At 40.4% G+C, this 24,037-nt stretch overlaps 1 protein-coding gene across 4 annotated transcripts; it reads left to right on the top strand.

Annotated features, from left to right (window-relative positions):
* The first annotated feature begins 1,094 nt into the window (after positions 1 to 1,094).
* On the top strand, positions 1,095 to 24,030 carry map3k7 (mitogen-activated protein kinase kinase kinase 7). 4 transcript variants are annotated; one of them, XM_008301526.1, is made up of 18 exons: positions 1,095 to 1,300; positions 1,864 to 1,983; positions 2,074 to 2,184; positions 3,416 to 3,481; positions 3,580 to 3,625; positions 5,085 to 5,223; positions 7,010 to 7,134; positions 7,981 to 8,109; positions 8,539 to 8,669; positions 9,992 to 10,073; positions 11,121 to 11,245; positions 12,635 to 12,782; positions 13,601 to 13,681; positions 16,990 to 17,057; positions 19,319 to 19,421; positions 21,440 to 21,501; positions 21,778 to 21,893; positions 23,791 to 24,030. In XM_008301526.1, the coding sequence occupies exons 2-18, from the start codon at positions 1,891 to 1,893 to the stop codon at positions 23,969 to 23,971; spliced, it is 1,806 nt and encodes a 601-aa protein (XP_008299748.1). In that variant the 5' UTR covers positions 1,095 to 1,300; positions 1,864 to 1,890; the 3' UTR covers positions 23,972 to 24,030. The 4 variants fall into 4 exon arrangements, with proteins under 4 accessions (XP_008299748.1, XP_008299749.1, XP_008299750.1 ...); XM_008301527.1 differs by having other exon boundaries at positions 1,095 to 1,328; XM_008301528.1 differs by having other exon boundaries at positions 1,095 to 1,363.
* Positions 24,031 to 24,037: the final 7 nt, after the last annotated feature.

The raw sequence follows: 24,037 nt of genomic DNA, 5'->3' as shown, positions 1-24,037 counted from the left end.
AACCACTGAGTTACACTTGCTCAAACAAAAAGTGTTACTATCATCCCCGGTCTCCCCTATACCATAACTGCACATCATTAATTTTGTACTTTGGCTCGACTGTAGTTTGTGTTTTGTTCTCTGCGTGTTTCTGATCTGCAGTTAATAGGCTCATCAACCTCCATAGTGCTTATTGTCACATTGTTTGTCTCTTTCTATTCGCTATTCTTTCCTTCTCCACTTTGCCCTCACCCCAGCTGATCGAGGAAGACCGCCGTCCTCCCTGAACCTGGTTCTGCCAGAGGTTCCTTCCTGTTAAATGAGTTTTATCTTCCCACTGTCACTAAACAGGGACTTGTTGTGCCTTTTCTCTATAATACTGAAAGTCTTGCCCTTACTATGTGAAGTCCTCTGAGGCAACTTATGTTATGAGTTAGTGCTATATAAATACAACTAAACTGCAGTGAATGGAAGATTAATCCAGCATCTTATTTCATATGATGATCACTGGAGTTGCATGATAATACAAATAATCATCGCTATTACTAAAACTTAATCGAGTTTAAGTACAAAAAACATAAAATGGGAACACTCAAAATAAGCTTGACAAATTATTCTTCACTCAAATTTCACTTATTAGACTTTTCAGGATTTTTAACCCGCATCAGGTGATGAGTGGATGCAGTTTGCTCAAAAGAGCTGAAGTTCACCAAATTCTCAGCAAACTCCATCTATTGAGGAAGATGTAGCTGAAAGTTCTGGAAAAAGTTTTTGTGAAGCTAATTTGAAGAATTAATATTTATAAGCACGAATTCCAGAGTTACACTGAGTGTGTAAGAGTGATTGTGTCTTTCAGCATTTCATACAAATGGTTAAAGAAATGAAAAGAGATTAATTTATAATTTATTCAGAAATAATATTGGAAAAAGAACTGGTCCCTCTTACAGGAATGGAGCCCCAGTAAAACTGAGTTAAAGTTGCAATTGCATATAATGTGATAAAGTTACAAAACAGACGTTAAAAAAAATACACATATTTACCTTTTAAATGAGCCCAGCCTTTAGACTGTGGGCTCCTCTTTCAGGGGACAGAATTGCAGTGCGCACACACTTCCTGATGGAGCTGCTACTGCGAAGAATAAAAAAACACTCCTAGCAAGCCAGCTAGACGAGTTGTGAAAAAAAGTTATGTCTGGCTGTCAAGTGGATAGAGACAGACTATTTCTAAAAATGGACGTTATTCCTCGGTTTTCCGTACATGAAAAGTAGAAAATCTCCCCATGTCCACAGAGCCGGCACTGGTGACGACTCAACTGCGAAGGGTTGGATTGCTGAAGCTAAAAAGTCCCGGTAGCTAGCGTTAGCAAGCAGGCCAGCCAGCTAACGTAAGCTGGCTAGCTAATACACCGTTAGGCCTTGTTTTTACTGACGCTTGTGGTGCGGTAATGTTAAATTGTGCTCTACACTGACGCGTAATGCTTGTAACTTAGCTTTAGGCGTGCTAAAAGCTAACTTTGAACACTTAGGACTCAGGGCAGCTACAGTTAGCATTGCTAGTTAAGCTACGCGGCTAGCCAGCTGGTTGACTGCATCACAGTAGTCTGTGGTAGTAGCTGACAGGAGGCTAACGTTGTGCCGTTTACCTCGTTTGACAGCTCGCTAGAGAATGTGAGACTAACCGTGTTGCTGTTTTTTTACGTAAATAACCTATTTACTATGCTAATTTGACTCGTCCTTTATTAATGACATGCGAGTTACACAATTGTGCCATTATGACAGATGTCTTGTTGCATGTCTGCGCATCCCTGTTCTGAATTTAGCTGTAATTATATGTTACCATTGACATTATTTCTGTAATTTGCTTTTTTTTTTTCTCCCTCCCCAGTAAGTTACTAGCTGACGTTAGCTAGTAATGTCTCTGACGTTACCATCCGCCGACATGCTTGAAACACCACCTGGGTATCCATTTGAAGAAATTAACTATGAGGATATTGAAGTTGAGGAGGTAGGCTGTGTTTGTTTTTGTGGCCTCTGAATGTACACGAAACTTGTATTTAGTTGGTAGTAACCCTCTTGCTAACTGTCCCATTTTCAGGTGGTGGGGAGAGGAGCTTTTGGGGTTGTTTGCAAAGCCAAATGGAAAGGCAAAGATGTTGCAATCAAGACCATTGAGAGCGAATCAGAGAGGAAAGCCTTTATTGTTGAGGTATTGTTGTTTTCAACTTCTGCAGCATGCGAAGTCGACACAATCATAAGCTAAAAGTTAATATCAGCGTTTTAAGTGTTCAATTTCGTATCAATGCCATCAGTAGTGGTGGAGCAGAGTACCTTTAATGACAGACTTGGTGATACATTTTGCATATTTGAGATGCTGAGCAGTGTACTACAAAGCAAGGTTTATGGGTTAGCAAGATGTTGAGCCTCAAGACAGAGCATTCAGCGTTAACAAAGGTGGTTGTTGTTTATCCTGGTTATGTTTCAGATTTAAATCAGCTTGAAAAAGGGCCACTCTTTTACCCTTTTTCTACAATATTCTCCCTGAGTGATTTAGATTCTTAGCTAAAGAAGTATATTATATCTGCAAACCTGTTGAGTTGTATGTTGGTAATGCCGCTGAATGAAGCTGTGCAGTTGGCAAACTGTATATGTCGCATTGCCTCCGTAATGTATATGCATTCAGCTGATAATCCAGAAACTGCATAAATATGTTTTCGTGTTTAGTCCTGGTTTGTTGCTAACTTTGTTTTATACTGCTGGTATTGCAGCTGATACAACACAGATTAGAGAATTGAATAATCTTTTGGTGTTTATTACAGAAAATATTCAATTAATAACATTAATGGCGCTTTGATCTGGCCATACATTATAGTGACCCTTCTTTATGGGTCAGTGTTGAGCCAAAATGCACTTGTTGAGTATCCTGTTTGAATGTATAAAGTTTAAACACTCTAATGTGCAGTTGTCACTTTAGAAATAAGTGGCTGCATTGAGAGTGCAGTGAGTGGTAAAATACATGTATTTGCTCAAAGAAATAACAATTTTCCACCAGTATTCCTCCCTCGCATCATTTGCGGTAACAGTGCTTTTACTTTAATTCATTTTTATATCCGACACAGCTCTTCTTTATAACAGCTTGTTACTCTTGACTGAAGTAGGTGGTGCATGATCGTTCTGTTTTGTGCAAAGAATACTCAAATGAGCCTTCAAATGCCCCCCATTATGTGAGCGCACACAGAGCCTGACAAGGAAAACCGAGGCTATCAGCGAAAGTTGATAACCACTGTTGTGGTACCTATTATCTTTGATTAGGATTTTAGGTTTTGTCAAGCAGGTAACACAAAGAAAACTTAGCTATGTCGTCTGTGCTTTGTAGTACATCCCTCTAAACAGCATGCATGCAGATGGAATTGTGTGTAATATTTCCTCTTTGTCTCCAGCTCCGACAGCTTTCACGTGTGAATCACCCTAATATTGTGAAGCTGTATGGCTCGTGCAATAGTCCTGTAAGTCAACTGAAATGCTATATGTTACACTTATAAAATACTTGTAATGTCTGTCTGGTTGATTCTGGGAGTTTTTGCTGATTTTCTTTCTCACTCAGGTCTGCCTTGTGATGGAATATGCTGAAGGCGGATCATTGTACAATGGTGAGTCCACACAATGTGCTAGAAAACAGCACTTGTTTTATCACTGATGACGGCATTCGTTCCACTTTTCTAGTGGTGAAATGAGCACAGCCTTGCACAGACATGAGAAGCAACCCTGTTGAGTTGACCCTCCCACTGTTTGCATGTTCAGCCACTTGTCTGACTCCTTTACAAACTAGTCTTTGCATAGTGATATGTAGTACAGCCTTGTTTGTCCCTGCAATAAATATTAAAGTGGACCTTTGAAGTAGTGAGGTGTAATATACAGTAGTATCGTCTTGACAGAAATAAGCATCACAAAGCCTCAGACCATTATTTTTAATATTGTCAATAAGTAGGGGTTACATTAGTGAAAGATGACTCTGATTTAATGGATGTGGACCGCTAGAGTTGACCACATTTACCAATAAATAATCACGTTTTTTACTCACAGTTTCTCTATCAGTTAACAATTTGTGCTTTGCTGCTCCCAATTGAAAGATAATCCTGTTTACTGCAAATTTAATTTTGTTATCAAAGATTAGACAGTTTTTGCTTTTGTGGAATTTAAGATTGTATTTCTAGAGAAAGTTGTTGGGCTCTGAACACAGCTAAAAAGCAGTCAGACATTCTGTAGGTTTTAAACAGACCTCAGGGAAGCCAAAGCCAAAAGAAGAAAAAAAGAAATGTAGAGATAAACTTTTAATCATCAAACTATTTCCCATAAACATCCGACAACCTGCATCAGCTTTGACCTGTCATTGATACAGCGAGGGATTATTATCAACATTTAGTGTTTACCCCCCAAACACAGTGATTTTGATAATCTGGCTTATCTGTTTACCTGTTTAACCTGTCTGATTGTCCAACATTTTGGCATAGCAATGGTGCTAAAATTTCAGCAAGTAGTTTGGAAAAAGCTGTCTATTATTGCAAACAGTAGACTCAAGTTATATTAAATTGGAGTTTTAATTACTTAAATACTACTGTTTATGCATGCAGTTCGAGCCTTCTCAACTCTGACAGAATCATTGCAGATAATTAAAGTATGCGAGAGTGTTTCTACTTTCATTAGGCTTTCTCAACACGTCAGTGATTGGTACAACTTTTATTTACAAGTGATTCAGATTGGAAATTTTTAGTTTAACAGAAAGTGGATTCCAATAATACAGGGCTTTGCTGTCCTTCACACTTCACAATTACCTCTTCTCTCTAATCTCTCTCTGAAAGTTACTGAAAAAAAGTTGCTTTTGGGAGCGAGAGTTTGATATCATCACTTTTATTGGTCTCAGTTAACAATTCTGAAATTAACTGGAAGGTAGTTACCCCTATGTGTTAGGCTAGTGTGTGTGTGTGTGTGAGTGTTTCTGTGTGTTTGACAGTGCCATGTATCACGACAGGGCCCAGCTTTTTGCTTGGTTCCTCCGGAGGTCTGTCGTCTGTGGTGGTGTAGTTTGTGACTGTGTTCTCTTGTCCACAGTGCTGCATGGTGCTGAACCCCTCCCCTATTACACTGCTTCCCATGCCATGAGCTGGTGTTTACAGTGTTCCCAGGGCGTGGCCTATCTCCATGGCATGAAACCAAAGGCTCTCATTCACAGGGACCTCAAGCCACCCAAGTATGCTCCTCCTCACCTCACACACTCCTGTCTCCCGTTTCATTTTGCCAACCAAGTGCCTTATTGTTTTAAACTAGTTTGATTTATGTACTGCACTTTTTTTTTACTGGTCACACTATTTTCTGTTATTGAGCAGAAGTGTACAGGATTCTCCCCATAGCATCACAAGCTTCCTGGTCAGACACATGTAGTTTCTTTTACGTGTTTTCACTTAAAGTCTTTATATGGAGTTATTGCATCTTGGATGGAGTGTTTAGGTGTGCAGAGGTGTCAGCGTAAGATGATAGATACTAGATAATGATGATAATATTTGAAATGTTGTTTCAAGATACGATGAGACATTTTAAAGAGCTAATTACATGTGTGCAATACTATGAGCAACCGCTTTTCCTGTGTTTTAAGGGAGTTCCTGTAATGTTTCTGTCTCTGTCTCAATTTCTCAGTTTCTTTCACAAGCCCAAATACTACTGCTTCTGTTTTATGATTACAAAAACAAGCAAAACCTTGAAATACAGTTTATAATGCCCAGAGGAGCCAAAGCATAACAGATGAATCAATATTTGGATCATCAACACGCTAAATGTGAGGGGAAAAAGGCAGGTGTAGATGTCTTTTACAAGAGCCATATCGCTATGGTTAAATGACTGGATCAACTTCTGGGCAGCAGCAGCGAGTACCTGCTGATAGCAGAGACCGTGATGTGACCACAGGGTGTTTGTGGATGTGCTGGAAAAATTCTGACCTGCAGCAGCTCTTTAAAAAAAAAAAAAAATCTCCAGGACTTAAAGGATCTGTTAATAACATCTTGGTGCCAGATACCACAGGGCATCTTCAGAGGTCTTGTAGAGTCCAGGCCCCATTGGGTCAGAGCAGTTTTAATGGCACACAGGGGAACAAAAGCATATTAGGAAGGGGGGCGGGGGGGCTCATAATGTTTTGGCTTATCAGTGTGTATAAATAGATTATATGAAGGGGTTTAGCAAGTCAGACACAGCAATGTTTTAAGATGTCAGCATTCTTTCAGATGCAGTAACTGTTGGTAAGCATGTAGTAGTGAGTCAAGTATAGATTCTTTTCCATTTACCGGTACTTAATATTGATAAACAGTTGTCAGAGTTTTGAGGCTGGTTTAGACCAACACATCCTCTTCATAAATCTTTTTGACAATGATTTTTATTTGTTTGCTGCTTTTTTGTTACAATCCCACAGGTATACAATTCTTCCTCACAGGGTTAGAGATTGCTGTGAAGGGTTCTGTCATCTGGATTGTATTATCTCAAAAGTACCTGGAGCAACATGTAGTCCTTTTTTTTTTTCTTTTTTTTTTTTTAATCCGTCTGACCCTGACAAAGCATTTTGAAGGATGTTTTGATCTCAGGTGTTGTTTACCCTGGTGTGGTGGAAAGAAAAGCTCCTGGCAGTATTCTCTGGGAATGACCAGCTGGTCTGTTTCCTAGAGAACTGTTGTGGAGTTTCTAAGAATAACAATGGCACATACTGTGACAATTGTTAACTCTCCATTATTGCATAGGAATTTATTTCATTTAACGTGTTTTAGATCATATCTTTTATCCTTTGTCAAGCTCAAGCAGTCTGAAAAAGACAAAAGGAGCCACAAGTCAAAATGCTTAGCAAGTTCTGTGTTACCATGTACATGGTACCTGTAGCTTAACAGCACCGTTTTTCTGCTTGAATAAGTCTCAAAGCTTTAGGTTTGATATTGCTAATTAAGTTCAAAGCACTGTTGGCTTCTAACGGGGCTTCTGTCTTTCTTTTGTTGTTGCAGTCTGCTTCTAGTGGCTGGAGGCACCGTGCTGAAGATATGTGACTTTGGAACAGCATGTGACATTCAGACCCACATGACCAACAACAAAGGAAGTGCAGCATGGATGGCCCCAGAAGTATTTGAAGGCAAGTATGAGAGGCATTTCAGCCATTTGGAGAGGTTTGGATAACTGTCATGTCAGCTGATTTTTTTAACCAAACTTATCACGCCAAACTTCTGTAAGTCCTCAGTTTACCCATTTATATACATTCTTTCTTGCACCCAACTTTGCTTTGCCACCTTTCACCTTAATTGCAGCTTAGCGCTCCCAGCATGTAGGCATTAATTCTTGATTCATCATCAGCCGCCGTGCTCTTCTGCTTTATTGATGGTAGTCGCCCAAGCATGGTGAGAAGATAAATGGAGTGATGCTAGTGGCTTTATTTCCCCTGGGAGACTACCGTGTAGAAATTTGTGTTCTCATTCAGCCAGGAGCCTAATGTATCTCTACATGATGAGATATGTTCTTGGCGAGGGGGTCAGGAGGAAAGATGAATTAATGCCTAGTCATTATCTTGTTTTTGGAGGCAAGTTACAAGACTCCAGTGCAATTAAACAACTCACTTTGCCCTCTCGATGAACTCTCCGCAACTAATTTGCATCAGTGTGAAACACTATCAGAACGCCCCGGCACAGCAACTTTAAAATAGGTGTGTGATGTGCACTTTAATTCTGCAATAACAGGCCGAGTAATTAAGCAACACAGGAGCTGTTCCTTGGTAAAAATTGCTCCCTTATTTTCACTCTCCTCCCCTCTGAAAGCAGAAATGAGATAAAAGCTGCTGTGCTTTCCCAGGCACATCCTTTGCTCTCATCTCAAATGTGCCACAGAGAATTGCCTTTATCAGTCAGTCAGTGATGTCAAGCTGAGCCTTTTTTTTTCTTGTTTGAAAAGGACCTAAGTGTTGCTGTGGTTTCCTCTGTACTTGCAGGCAGCAATTACAGCGAGAAGTGTGATGTGTTCAGCTGGGGGATCATTCTCTGGGAGGTGATCACTCGCAGGAAGCCCTTTGATGAAATTGGAGGACCGGCTTTTCGCATTATGTGGGCTGTGCACAACGGTGAGTCACAGTCTGGGTGTGTGCGCGTGTTCGGGGGCGGGAATGCAAAGGCCACGTCCAGCTGTCAGCTGCTGTGAGTCCTGAGACGTGTCTGCTCAGCTAGGCCTGCTGGGAGACTGTCAAAGTAAGGAGTCTGGCAGAGAACAGCTAAAAGACATGTTGACCTGTGCAGCGCTCCCTGCAGTTCATTCCAATGCAGAGATTGATGGAGGAGAATGCTAATGGGACACTAATAATACCAGGGGACAAGTTTAATATTTTTCACCGCTGAATCTTCCTGCTTGAGTCATTACTGACTCAAGCAACAGGAGGCAGGGGGTTTGGAATAAATTTGCAATATTTCTTTTTCTTGTCCTGTGTGATGCCAAAAGTTATTTGTCCCTTTGACTGTGCATGAGCAATTACTTCATTTTCATTTTTTTCATTAAGGCACAAGACCGCCTTTAATCAAGAATTTGCCCAAGCCCATTGAGAGTCTGATGACTCGCTGCTGGTCTAAAGACCCCTCTCAGAGGCCTTCCATGGAGGAGATAGTGAAGATCATGACTCATCTAATGAAGGTGATCTGTTGTCTCATGCTGCTTACCATCTGTGTAAGGCTTTTATTAAACTATAGTGGAGGAATCAATAAGCATGACCCTCCAGGGCTTCTCCATTGCTTCCAGTTGGAGAAGTTCTCAACTGATACTTTTGTTAGTTACCTTTAACATACAAATATTTTTGTGTGTAAAATGTGTTTAGAAAAAAAAAAATATATATATATACATACACACACATTATGTTTTCCTTTTAAAATATTGATGCATTAATGTAGTATTACAGCAACACACACATTCAAACAGGCCAAATTGTGGTGAAAAAAATTACAACAGTGAAGAGGTGTGTCCCTGACCCTAGAGGGGTAAATCACAGAGTAGAATGTATGCCATAGCTAAAGTTTTAAATATAGTCATATTTGAGCTACAGTCATGACTTGACATTCCGACCCTTAACAATCCGCAAACCTTGCTATCACACAGGTTTTTAGGAAAAACAAACGGACCCGATAAAAAGTAGCCTTAACATACCAACAGCCTTGAATTCTGACATGACATTTTATGTCACAAATATGGATAACCGCGTATTATCTGACTTAACAATTCGACAGATTGGCTACGTTCAGACTTCATGACTTAATGCTCAATTTGGATTTTTTTTGTGAAATCCAAATTTTTGCGAGTTCGTTCACGTTTCCAGTTAAAGGTGACTTGTATGTTGTCTCCTGTGTGAACTTCGTATGGCCCAAAAGTGTCCCGCATTTGCAGAAGAGGACATAACAATGTCACACGCAGCGAGCGTGCTCAGTGTTTACAGAAGTAAACTCTGATGGTAATGGCGGAGCGTATCTGCCACTCCCCCACCGTCACCACCGATGGTTGAAACAGAAGTGTGACCACTTTCCTAAACTGACATCAGCAGCCAAAGTACTGCCTGTGCATTTCAGCCACTTCCACCCCGTTGGAGCACACCCCCAGGGTGCCGAATTTTCGTATATTCATCAGTAATTGGGCTCGAATATCAAGAGCCCAGAAAGTGCTATTCGGACCAGCCCTACTAGTTATTATGACAACTATGAACAATGAATATTAACAACAAATGACCCTTCAAGCATCAAGCCCTCCTTGTATCTCGACCTTCGTCTTGACAATCCGACAGCCTTGCTATCTGACATAAAAGAATGTATTATATTTAGTGTCCGACTATCAGGTCATGACTGTATTTACCAATTATTAAGGTATGTCATTAATAAATATTGAAGATTTGAGTTCAGCAAATCACCACCTAAATTGAACTCAAAATATAGCCAAAGCTCAGGAGGAATGTTTTCAATTTCTTTTTGCAGTACTTCCCAGGATTTGATGAACCCCTGCAATATCCGTACCAGTATTCAGACGACGGACAGAGCAACTCTGCCACCAGTACAGGTACAGGACTCGTCTTCACAATTTAAACACGACATTCATGTTACTTCACAAGTACCGTGACTGGTCCTCAGCACACCACGATGAAATGGTTCTCAATATGTTTGAAACTGCTGCTTATAATTTTTTTGTCAGCAGAACTATTTTGTGGGAAAATCTTTCACGTGTGCTTTTTTTTCTTCTTCTAACCCTTCTACCAGCCACGATTTGTTTGCTATTTGGAAACAAAAATGTCAGTTATTTTCCTTCAGTAAAACAAGTAACACTGATTTCCTGGTAGTTTCACACCATGTTGAAATAGAAGGCATAGCATGAGGGGCGTGTTAGCGAAACAGCACAGCAGCTCTGGCGCTCCCTGGGTGTCGACACATGGAGTCGTTTAGAAAGCGCTCAGAGCCAAGTTCACCTGCTGTTTTGCTTCATGTAGGTGTAGCAGCGCAAAGCAGAATATAAACTGGAGGGTGTGTTGGTTGATAAATACACTCTGCCAGTCACATTACAGCCTCACCTCTCTGAAACAAGCTGTGCCTGTCACAAACAATGATAACAAATGGAGAAAGAGAGTCTCATTGCTAAGAAAGGTGGGGCCTTGGTTTGTTCACTGTTGTTTTTTTCAAATTTGAAAAAATATGTCCATATAACTAATTCAAGAAATTTGAAATGACATCAAACCACATGGAGACAGTTTTTATTTTTTGCTGTGCTGTTGGTGGCACTTTTGCTGTCTCTGAATTACAATCAATTAAATGATTTTACAGGAGACAGAAATTCATTATACCAAAATGCTGGGATTTTATTAAGCTCCATTACATGCACTGAATCAGGAAAAACTGTTGGAACTTTTCAGTTCTTTTCAAATTTCTACACTTGTCTCTCTACATTGTTGAACTTTTTTACATGTATTTTGGGGTAGTTTTCAGTGTTGTGAAACATAAAAAACAGCCAATAATCCAAAAAATAATCCACAAAATTGAGATCAAACTTTAAGAAATTCACCACAATTCAGAATGTGTAAACCTGACTCCTGTCCTGTGTCTTGGGAATTGACAGGTTCATATGTGGACTACACCAGCACAAGCAACAAAAGTGACGCGAACATGGAGCACAGCGATTCTCAAGGGAGCAACGACACTATCAAGATTACGCCTCAGTTTCCACCTCACTTCAAGCCAAAGGTAGGGCCATTTTCATAGAGGAACTACACCACAGGTACTCAGCAGTGAGTGTGTTTACATGGATGTGAATATTTCTGTTATGAGTCTTATTCAGGTTTTAATTAAATTGGGGATAGGAGGTTTACATAGAGCACAGAACACTGGTTCTGCAAATCCCTGTATGCATGACAAGTACTAATATCGCAGTTATTACAGATTGCTGCAGGCTGTCTGTTCAGTCATAATATTACATCATCACTCGCTTGCAAGTGTCTGACCTGACAGTGGTCATGTTTCACTATTTTCACATGGTTTTCCACTATTTGCAACCCACTCTGTTGTTATGGTTTTATGTCACAAACTGTTGATAAGAGAAGTTGAACCGAAAAATTCTGCTTCTTTATCCGTCAAATAAGAACGCAAATTTTGATACCATCACTCGTCCACATCAATAACATTAGTCTATTAAACAAATTACTGATATTTTATTTATGTACAACACCAGTTGACAGTTGCTTCTAAGATGTTACACAGAAGCCTGCCGCCAGACAGCAGCCCCTCTCTCCCCATGGATGTTATAAACCTGCAACATGTTAAAACATCGGGGTTTGGCAATATTTTAATGTAGAAAATAAGGTTATATGTAGACTATAATAAAAATAATAATAAACTAACATATAACCACTCAACTGGCGCATTTTGTGATTGTATTCAGACCAGGCACATAGATGTCAATTTGCAAAGAAAAATGACTACATCCAGGGAGGAAAACCAGTGTTTCCTGACTTTTAGACAGGCCAATTAGTCTAAATTAAGTTTTTTTGTTTGATCAACAGGGAAACTAGTTGCTATTAACTTCTCCTACCCTTGTCTGTGTTTCTGTTACATCATTTGGATGAAGTGGCACAAGCACGGGTAGCAGAATTCAGAAACCTGTGCATGCAAGACTGTGCAGCTTTTTTCAAAAATGTAATCATGACTGGGATTCCATGTCTGTTTCAACACTCGCTGGTTCCTCAAGGGCCTTACATGTGCTTCTTGTGACTGTCAGAGCTCTACCTGGAATCCTGTCTTCCCAGCAGGGACACAAAGAGATGGACACAGCGTCTCATAGCTGTTAGCTTTTGTTATCAGCTCTACGTGTCTCCAACCATCACCCTCGAGTCCCACACCACGTTGTCATGGTGTGTCGCTTTCTACAGTTGTTACTCCCTTACTTCTGCTGCAGTGTCAAAATGCGCTGGGAGTTAGGCTTCAAACTGATTTTGAGGATGTATTTCCGTTCAGTTTCCAGGGACTTTCACATTGATCAGAGCCACTGAAAGTTTGTAGTAGTGGTTTTACAGTAGATGAAATGATAGAAAACTGATACTTGAAATGGGTTTCAAAGTTTTCTTTTTCTTATTTCAGGGAGACCCATTGAGGACTCTGCCTCTGTCCAGAGGTGGCAGCGTTGAGAGTCTGCCAGCACGAACACAGTGCCTGGCATCCTCTGACAGCAAAAGAATGAGCGCTGATCTTTCAGAGCTGGAACCCAAGATGCCATTTGCACCTTCAGGTAATACCAAGCATTACAGAACACAAAGTAACACATGGGAAGCAGAAAGAGAAGCTTATCAAGGCATATTGGCATGATCATTAGATTTATTTTTTTTATTATTATTTTTTACTTCATATTTAAAAAGAAAAGTTGTACAGGAAAGGCATGATGTGTCAGTGTTGGGTCAAATCTTGCTGGAATGATGCCTCTCCAAGTCCACGGGAAGCAGCTCTCCTGGCACCTGAGTCAGTTTTTTCATGTGATTTCGTCACTTTGAGTTGAAGATTGATTCCTCATATAAATACATCCATATGCCCCTGAACACTGAGGCCTGTCAGAACCAGCTGTCAGCCATTTCTCCTCCTTTAAAAGACGGAAAGCATTGGACGCTCTACTGCCGTCATGATGAAATTCAACCTCAGGAGCTCCCCACATGTAGTTTTGATTTAAATTTGAGTGTCTGTCAGGTTTTTTTTTATTTTTTTGTACTTGTTCAGACTTTGATGTAGCTTTATTGAATACAGTTTCTGTGATTGAAGCATCAACACCCTCTGTCCTCAAATTGCCTTGTTGAACTTCATGTCCAAACAGCATTGAAGCTGAATGCGTGCTGGTATTTGTGCTGAGAAATGTAGCGCAGTGGCTGCCGTCAGTCTACGCAGTGTTTGCTGCATAGCTCCTGGAATGGACGGGGTGCATGTTTCCCTTGCACGTACACTGTATGCTCTGCATGTGTGTGGCCCACATTTCGAGTCCAGCTGTGGGCCCCCAGTCTGTCATAGTCTGCATGCTTGTTGTGTACGCAGCTGTATGTGTGTGTATGTGTGTTTTTGCAGCGCAACCCCAGTATAAGCGAGGGCACCGTAAAACTGCATCATTCGGAACCATTCTGGATGTCCCCAAGATCGTCGTCACAGGTATCACTGGACCACAGGGCTTCCTGGTGATCGGGTGGAGCTGGCTTGGCTGAGCCCGTGGGTTGCTGTCCTCTGACATGGCTCTCTCCTGTGTGGCACTCCATATGATACTCCTCACAGGAATGCAGACAATGTTCATTCCTGTTAAATTTTAAATTGGATGTGTAGCCGGGGGCAGTCGCTATTTAAAAAACAGAACGTAATTGCACTGGTCCTGGAGTAACACACATCAGAGTTGCCTCATGTCTCTTTATTTTCTGTGATTTTTAGTTGGCAAGCCCAGAACATGAGTTAATATTGGAGCTTTCTCATCTGTTATCACCTTTGTTACCCAGTGTCTATTATTGAGTTAATATTCCTCGAAGGTCGATACCACGTTTGTATCACCTAAAAGCAAACAGTTAACAATCAGGCACATTGCAGCAGCTCAATTGAAACAGATGAGATAACTTTCCTAACTCATGGCCCTGTCCTCTTTGTCATCTACCTGGCTTGGCTACAGCAGATCATGGGTAGCAGGAGTAAATCAGCACACCAGTTCTCTACATTTGAGCTTGTCCTTGCCTTTCATGCATAGAGGACATTGAGAAAGCATGGCTATTTTTTTTTTCTCTCCTCTGTCGCTCTCTTTACATCCATTAACTTTGAAAAAGTCATTTTGATTAATTTCCCTCACATTGAGGGTCAGAGCTATTATTACAAGCAGAGATACGGATGAAAGGAATGGGGACAGCTCTGGATGTCAGAAAAGGCTTCTATTTTGAAGCCGTATGAGACCCATTGAATGAGTGGCTAATTTAATCCAGTGACTAAGGGAGTCAGCTGGTGCATGTTATTAAAGGTATGGCACTTATCATTGCATGAGCACACCTGGACAGAGGACCTTTTACACATAATTCCCTAGTGACTACTGGTGAGGGGTGTAGCAGTTTACGGTAACCATGGCTTGGTAGGTATCGCAGTAATTTGTCCAAAGTGCGATACGTTTTTCGGCACAGCAGGAAAACAAAAGAAACTGAAAGATTTAAATTTGGCTAGGTGTTGAGAGCAGCTGCTTGGTTAGTGTATATTTCCTGGACAACTGCAGCCTGCACATAACAAAGCAGAGACATGCTTTAGCCCATTTCACTCTTCCCTGTCCGCTGTCTCTGTGACATTCTGGGAGACCAAGTTTCCTGACTACACTCATTGAACACTTTATTAGAAAGGTCTCTGAAATTTAAACAAAGCTTATCCATTTTCAGTGTTTGTTGACGGTGATAATAAGGTCATAATTCTACCGTATGTTTGTTATTGAGCTCGAAGTGGGTTGTGGTGCACTTAATTATATTGAAAAGTGTACCCAATATTCAGCCGCCCTGGTGTAGGTGGAGTTATCATCTTTCTGACATTATCAAGAAAAACTGAAATTGTACAAGCTTTTTTTTTAGCAGAATTTACAGCAGAGCTGTTCTATTGATTTGCACAGATATTCCTAATACACTGCTTGATGATCTGCGTTCCTCATAACATCAACATTCCCTGTATGTGTTGATCTATTAATGGACGATTCAAATCAGGATGATCGAACAAATATTCCGTTTAATTCAATGAATGTTATTTGACCCTCAATTTTAGGATGGTGAATTTGCAACTACGAATCGCATAACTCATTTAACGATGTATAAAATAATTTTAAAAATGCAAATATCACAATGTTGACAGGTGTAAAAACACAAGGATTAATGGCCAGTCCGTTGCTGGCCAAACACACAATGGGACATTATGTCAAAAAGTGCAAGGTGCAATTTATCAGTGTATACGTATGCATAATTTGTTTGCACGGCCAAACCTTTTCTGTTAGATTTCACAGTTCAGAATTTATGTTCCCTACATACTAGACATAGACTAATGTAGGGTTCACTGGGCTACATTAGTTCATCATATTTAACAAAGTCACATTCTGAATAAAATGTTTTTCAGGAAACAAAGGTACCGATACACCCCTGCTGCTTAATCAAGAAAAAAGGAAAATAATGCCTGCCTTGCGAGTCTTTAAATGACATCTAAATTTGTTGCTTATTTGAGTTTATGTGAGCTGCACATACCTAGTTTTTAAAGTTTCAGTTCAGTTTTATGACAATGACAGGGACAGAAAGTAAAGATCCATGTGCTTTGTGTTCCTTTCTGACTGCTTGTTTGTTTATATGCGTGTCTCCCTTCGTGTTTTGTGGCCTTGTTGCGCTCTAGACAAAGCTTGTAGTCAGCCTAGACCAGATAAACCCAGCCATCTGTGTTAGTTTTGAAATGTGAGTGGTGTGAAACAATCAGCTCGATCAACTCCATGTCATGTAAAGTTTGGGAAATGCACACACTAGAAATGGAAAAAGAGAAATGTGTGCGACCCCAGTACATGACTTGATTTTGCTTATTGCTGTTCTGTGAAACTTGGGAAAACTGATTTCAGTAATCTTTTTTGATATTGTGCTTATTCTTTGATGACTCTTTGGTCATTATTGTAAGGAAAGGCTTCATTAACACTGCAAAATCAGACTTTTTGCCCACACCAGGTTTTCACTAAACAGGAATTATATGCTGTGTGATTTGTTTCGCGTTTCGAGTGACACAGTGCAGTCAGCAGTCCCGGTAACGAACCACAATCCTGCTCAAAGCGAATCAAAGTATTCAAATCCTGTGACGACAGTCAAGTCTGCAAAATGCACAATAATTTGAACTGTATTATTTTTAACACAAGAAAAAGTATTGATTTATGAAATTACTTGAAAACACATATATAAAAACTATTCAGATAGTTTATCTGATACCTTAAGTTACACTCAGGTTGATTGAGTTGGTATTATCTTTTACCTGCAGTTGCTTCACAGGTGAGAACCCAAAGATGGTAGTTTCAACGTGCTGTCACTCTGAGCAGCAGACGAATGAGTGATGACCGGGGAGAGCAGAACCCATCGGCTTGCGCCAAACCCAAACCCGCCAGTTTAGTGCACACTCGTCATATAAGCAGGCCCTGCAGCTGACGTGGATAGGTTTGGTCTGTGGTGTTGTGTGTATGTTTGTTGTGTACTATCAGTGAGGCCGGGCGCTTCTAGGCCTGCGGTCACGTTCCAGCGGCGCCACAGAACATGTTGACAGGCCAGGACAAAGAGGGCTAAATCAGTGCAGCTGTCCCCCGTGTGGCTCTGTGGGTCTGGATCTACCTCAAGCCACAAGCAAACATGGGAATCAGTCCCCCCACCACCTCTACCCCAAACTCCTCTGGGTCTCATTCTTTCTCCTGTCTGTCCTTTGTCCCTTGACCCCGTCCACAGCCACATGCGAGCCTCAGAGACGTCGGTCCGTGCAGGATCTGCCAGGCATCGGCACAGAGTCCAGCCAGGTAAGACATACAATTAATGAATTGCATATAGACCTAACTTTAGTTGCTTTTTTATCCTGAAAGACAGCAGGTCGTTTTCATAGTTTTTAGATTCTTCTATGAATGTAGTGAGAATACAGAAATATTAAATCAGCCCATTTCAAATCTGTTTGCACACTTTTCACCATCACTGTTCTGTTATTGACAGTTTCATCAACGCTGCATTCGTCATCACTATGGCAGCAATCTAATTGATTCACACCTCCTCAAATTATATGTCCTTGTGCTATGGCTGCTAAGGAGGTACCACGTGGGGACCACTCAAACTGTAATTGGACCTTTTGGGTTCCTCATTTTTTTGCCTTCTATTTTCTGATGGCGATTGCTGATTTCACACAGTATTACATTAAAGTGGACAAAAGGATGCATCTGGAAACAGTGGCATACTTTCTACTTGGTGCAGACACGCCTTCAATCACAGTGAATGAAAAGAGCGATCACATAACAACTACTGAGACAAGATCAATAAAAGCCATGAATGTTGCCCTTTGTGATTTCTGTCACAAACTTAATGAAAGAATGTGACCATTGTCACTGTTGCACATCTTGTTTCCAAGTTTTTTCAATTTTTGTAAAATTCTCGCATAGAAATTCACCTTTAGATTTTTTTTTTCCTTTTTTTTTCATTATTTATAGCACTATAACTTGGTTATACTGCACATAAGACATGTTTGATTTATATGTACTTGCTAGCTATGAATGTGCCGGTTCCATAGAGGTTCAGGGCTTTATATTACAGTGAAAAATGAGTCCATGGTGAGTAAAAATGTGACAGGAGCAAACAAGTGCACAGGAACTGCTCGTGGCTCAGAGGGTTAATACATGATGTATGATACAGCTGTCTAGGATTATGATGATATCATCAATGTATTAAATCCTTTGCTAAAATTTAAATCTAAATCTAGACTGTATCTTTAACACGACTGACCTTAATCCTTTACATTAGATACAAAACGGCCATTAAAGTCAGACAATAGCTGTGACACCACACAAAAAGAGTGTGACAGGCTTTTGAACAAGTGAAGAAGAAAGAACATTTAGCATAATTTGCAGGTTAGATGGCTAATTAGTAAGTCAGACTGGCACACAGAGTAAGCTCAAATACGAGCAAATCATTCATCAGTTTAGATGCTAAATGTTCTTCTTCAGTATCACTTGCTAACAAAACATTGTCTGCCCTTGGCTTGTAAAGCCGTAGTTAGAAGAAGTTTGCTGTCAGTCAGACATATGCTGGACCACCCACTCAGGAGCTTAGAGGCTTGGAAGCTAAAGTAGCATTTCTGATTCATCTCCAAAGACCTTATTCCCTTTGAGTAATGAATAACAATACATAAGAAAACTGCTTTGATGCTGATACTAGAAAACTTTGTGATTTCCATTTGACGGGAATATCATTTAACATGAAAGCTAATAAATACATGTGACCCAAACAGACTGTTTTCTCTTCCAGTGTGAGATAAATGATGCACAAATAATCAGTCAGATAACGATTTATCTTGTAGAAAGCCTAAATAAAAAGCTGAACTCTACCATAACCCTGCCACGGGGCTTTGTTTCTGCTCTCCTCACACACCGTGTGTTTTTCTTCGTAGCTCTCATCAGTCCTTCCCTCCTCTGAAGCCTCGACAATTTACTGACGCCGTCTTTCAAAAGCATTTCACGCATTCTTTGTCAAGTGAGAGGAATCCTTGGGGAGAAAGTGTCATAAAATATGACATGTGTTTGATAAGGCAGCTCCAGGAAGATGAAGACATTAGTGCAGGAAGAATCCGGTGCACCCCTCCTCAAACACAAACACAGCTTCAAATAAGCTCCTTAGCTCGGAGCGTTGTTGCTGTTTTCCCAAACGTTTGTCTCCATTTGCTTAGCAGAAAAACCCACAGCTCTGTGCAGACAAAAGTTCATTTAGAGTTCTCCATGTAGGTTTTGTACGAAAATGCTGAGGTGCCGTGCAGTCAGTGGGATCAACCTCACATCTAGAAAGAATCTCTAAACATTACATGTTGGTATCATTCGATGAACCTCAGATGTGATGGTACCACTGAACGCCAAATTATCTTGTTGCATTTTACCGTGTTGATCAGAGCTCCCGCTAACAAATGTGTTAGATGAATATTATTAATCTTTTGCTGACAAATAGGGGGACTGAATGAAGTTAATTTAATCCACATTTTCTGTCGTAATTGTTTGTCATTGACTTCTCTGTCTGTGTCCTCTTACAGGGGAGCAGGAACAGCAGCCGGTCCTCCAGTCCCAGTGTGAGGATGATGCCACCTGATAAGACCAGCAGCAGCAGAGGCTACTTCTCACCTGATGACCTCACAGGTACTCAGTCCTGCATTTCCTTTGAAGACAACTCAGTCACAGTAACATGAATGAGAAAATGTCACAATTGCATTTTAAAGAGAAATTTACAATCAACAAATGTTGTACAGTATGTATTGTTCCTTTAGTCATCATACGGTCAGTTAACCCGACAAAACTTAGTTTATGTTGCTGCAGAAGCTAAGTTCTAACAACTGGTGCACCCTAAGTAACACAATCCTATAGCTACACTGCAGCTTCCCTCCCTGTCAGTCGTCACAGCAGGGCATCTGCAGGCATCAGAAAAGTCTTAAAAGGCTTTATTAAGTCAGTCAGACTTAAGAAGGTGTTAAAGGAATTTCATTGAACTTTTGACGTACAAAGGTACAAAGGTTTTCTTGCCTGCATATATTGTGAGCATATTCTATATGTAGAGCTGGTTGACATGATGGTTCTCCAGAGGTTTAACTGAAATATCACAGATTTGACGGTGCCTTCTTGTACTGGTGATGTCTTTTAACACCAAAATCTCCATAGTATTCTAAGTATGCCATGCTATATATACCAACACCAAGGGTTTTAGTAAATCAGAACCAAAACCAGCAAGAAACCCCCCTCAGTATAGCAGAACCACTGCATCCCACCTCAATGTAGGGATCAAGGGTTCAGGTTTTCCCTTCAACTTGTCTGTGTATATACACTGAATTGTGCATGCAGGTGGCTTTTTCATAATTTCTCTGTCACTATGAAGGAAGCTTCTGAACTATAACAGTGTAAAGTGTCAGTTTTAGCAAAAACTTTTTAACTTTATTCACCCATTCTCTGTTGCTCGTGTGGGTTCACTTTATGTTAATGGACTGATTTTGTTAGAGTCAGTTCCTGCTGGGAAGTAAAAAAGTGATAGATTGTAACAGTTAATGAACCATAGGTTTTTCTCTGTTCTTTGTGAAAAATTTAAATATTCAGCGGTAAAAACTAAAGTGAAGTGGGTGAATGCTACAGAAATCCTGTCCCATTGAATGCATTCATCCACAGTAATGCAATAGAGTTTTGACTCCATCAGTGTGGTGTAGTTATACATAATTTCAGAAGAAAAGCTGACACCTGAAAGAATTCTAGAAGCACATTTGTTGCATTGAACAGCTAAAACACATGGCCAGTGTACAAAAGCTATGACTGAAAGCTGTAAAAACTACTTTCAAATTCATGCTAGTTTACGTAAAACAATAAATCCACTAATTAAATAGTTATAAAGGTTTATGCAGCGAAACAGGAAAGTTCAGTTCAGCGCTGCAGACGTTTGCTGCAATTTGCTTCTTTTCTGCACACTGTCCATTAACTGAACTCACTTTCTAAACGCATATTTCAATCCTGAGACCTTCTTGAGGCAAAATTCATACAGACCAACCTGCTTGTTCTTTGTGTGAAGAGGTTGTGACGAAAAAATGTCAAGAGAGCCGCTCTATATAGCTAGAGGATGTGGAATCTAGTGTGGTGCAGTTGCTTAGTTTTACTTTTTAGTGCTTTCTAGTGAGGAGCAGCGAAAATACTGTCAAGCACAACCCCTATAAATGTGTTTTCACTCGTTTGCTGACTTTCACCACCTGAAAAGACTGTACTCTTGAGGAGGTGTTGATCAGGTTGTTTAGTCCACATCATAGTTTACTGACAGAATTCACCGCAGCCAAAATAAACCTGCACCGGACTCCTTTCGAACAGATACGGTGTCAAGGCTTCATTCATCGCTCCATGTTCCAGGTGTCGTGGTTAAAAGACAAAAGTGAAGGTGGAATTTTACACCTCAGCTGATTGATTGATTAAATTGGGCCGCTTCCATTAGTCACCCTTTAAACACGATGACTGTAACGGCGTCAATGTCGCTGCGGCCAGATGTCGTAAATCTGTCAGGCTGCTTTATAGACACTACGTATAGTGCTGGTCAGTGATTTACAGTGGTGAGGAGGCAGTCAGGAGGTTGTTTCTCTTCAGTCATGGAAAAAAACAAGCAGTCCTTGATCTCTTTCCCTTTCTCTTCTCAGACACCAACGGCTCAGACAACTCCATTCCCATGGCTTATCTCACCCTGGATCACCAGCTGCAGGTACAACATCCAATCAGCCGTCGGCACACAAAGCACTACTGTACACACAATCTGTTTGTTGTTTAGTTTGAATGCTGTCAGGTATAAGCTGCACTGAATCAGCTTTACCTCGGCTGCAGCTCATCTCTTTGCTTTGCCAATACTAACTCCATCATGTAGGGATTATCCCTGAAAACATGATGCTACATAAACAATGGATTGAATATATATGCAGCTGACATAAATACACGAACAGACCATTTCAAAGTCAGCTAAGAACAGTGTGTTTATTTCCAGCCGCTCGCTCCTTGTCCCAACTCCAAAGAGTCCATGGCTGTGTTTGAGCAGCACTGCAAGATGGCTCAAGAATACCTGAAAGTACAAACAGAAATCGCCCTGCTGATCCAGAGGAAGTAAGTCCAGCCAGTTATGATGTGTTTAGAAGGGATTTGGTTGACATGTTTACTTGATTCAGTTCACTTCCTAAGCACACTACAACCAGGGTGAATGTTTTCTTGAATATGTGGTTTGTCTCGTGGTAAAACTAAAGCAACTTCACATGACAAATATGTTAAAGTGGAGATGCTGGCGTACAGAAAGCTGCCCGAAGCCAACGACCAAAGTTAGCAGACAAGGCATCGTGAGCTGTAAAATACGAACAAGCTGGACCAACTATGTTTGGCTGAAAGGCTCAGCTGGATATAATCTGTATTTTCTTTTAAAAGTAAATCCTCAATTGGTTGAGTATTTGTACGAATGTGTATTTGAGGATAAACATCCAAAATCATAGAATAAACAACACATCTTGCCTAATAGCCCTCACATTTAGACCAGAGGTAATCCAGCTGGTTGTCCTCTGTCCATCTACAGTTCAGTTTAATCAAAATGTAGTATTCATAAATAGCAGTCAGCTTTAAGGTTGAATAGGACTAAGACTCGACATGACGATCCATTGATTAGATGTTGGCTTATTTTAGTCTGGTTGAAAATGATGGATAGTGTGACAAAATGACAACAGTGATTGATGTCTTCTAGATCTTCGGGCTAGTTGACTGATGCGCAGCTGTCTTTGCATTGCAGGATCTTCCCTGGGGTTTTGAACATGTTTTTTTGTCTTAAGAATTTCTGTATTCCCACATAATTTTGTATTTAAGAATATTTACAGCACACTCAATGATAATGTAAGCACTGTGACCTGAAGTAACCCTTTTTGTGAGTGACCCATACCACAGCCCTGTAAAGTAATAACCACAAAATAACGTTAGTAAAACTTACAGTGAATGAATCTAGACAGGGATTTTCTCCCCACCCTTTACCAAACCATTATCGTATCAATCTTATTATCTTATTGGTCATTTTTTAATTCCTAAAGATTTATTATTATTAGTAGTAGTAGTAGTAATTGTATTGTAATTTATATTTTTAAGTGAACCTAATGTTGTTTCTCAGGCAGCAACAGCCGTTAATAACAGCAGAATCACTTTATAAACTCAATTATATTCCACTGAAAACTAATATAAATTAATATGTTGCAACCAGGAGCAATGTTTAAAGAATTTGCCACATTGTGAGATAAATAGCAAACTATGACACATATAGACTGTTTTTATTTCTGCTGCTTCATTCACTATCAGCTGTAGTTGGGTTCAATGTGGGACTTTTCTATATGTTTCTGCTTGTTGAACAGGTGGCTTAATAAATTAATGTCATTGGCTTTTAACGCGCAACAATTTCTTAAACATCATTCCCTGTGCACGAAATGTTAATTAAAGAAACCGCCGATGGTTATAAAATGAACAAAGACAATAAAAACCTGTAGAAAATCCCCCATTTACGACTCCTCCTGCCGTTTCCACAGCGTCTTAAGATGCTCTTAGCGGCTTATGAGTTTTTGTGCTTTCATTCTTCGGTTACAATGCCTTTGGGAAACTCGTTTCAAACGAAAGAAGGCTCTTAAGATGGATTTTACAATTATCTGAGCTTTTGGAGAACAGGTCCCTGGTTGGTACAGGAGGGAGTGTGCTACTACCTTCAATTTAGCATCAGTGTGAAAATAAGTGTTTGCTTGTTTAACGTTGCTTAGAGCCAGTAAAGGCAGATAGTATGTTTACAATGAGGTAAAATAATACATCCCTTTATGAAACTGAAAAAGGTAAATGAGGGAATGGTTCCAATTTTAGCTCAGTGTCAAAAATCTGCTTCCTCACTTTGTAGCATCAGAATCATTTCAGTGTAGAAGCTAGTACCATAGATATGGAAATAAAGGGAGTGAAAACAGTGTTAATGTGGCTTCCCTTTCTGTCCATGAAGGAACGAGCTCATCGCTGAGCTGGACCAAGACGAGAAGGACCAGCAGAACACGTCCCGTCTGGTGCAGGAGCACAAAAAGCTGCTGGAGGAGAACAAGAGTCTGTCCACATACTACCAGAAGTGCAAAAAACAGCTGGAGCTGATCCGAGTGCAGCAACAGAAGAGACAGGGCACATCGTGATGAGACAGAGACATATGAACTGCTACCACCACCACCCCCTCCTCCTCCTCCTTCTCCTCCTCCTCC

This window comes from Stegastes partitus, unplaced genomic scaffold, assembly GCF_000690725.1.
Source record: "Stegastes partitus isolate 25-593 unplaced genomic scaffold, Stegastes_partitus-1.0.2 Scaffold1682, whole genome shotgun sequence".
NCBI classification, from domain to species: domain Eukaryota; kingdom Metazoa; phylum Chordata; class Actinopteri; family Pomacentridae; genus Stegastes; species Stegastes partitus.
Note: the sequence above shows the minus strand (reverse complement) of the source record. Positions and strands in the feature narration are given on the sequence as shown.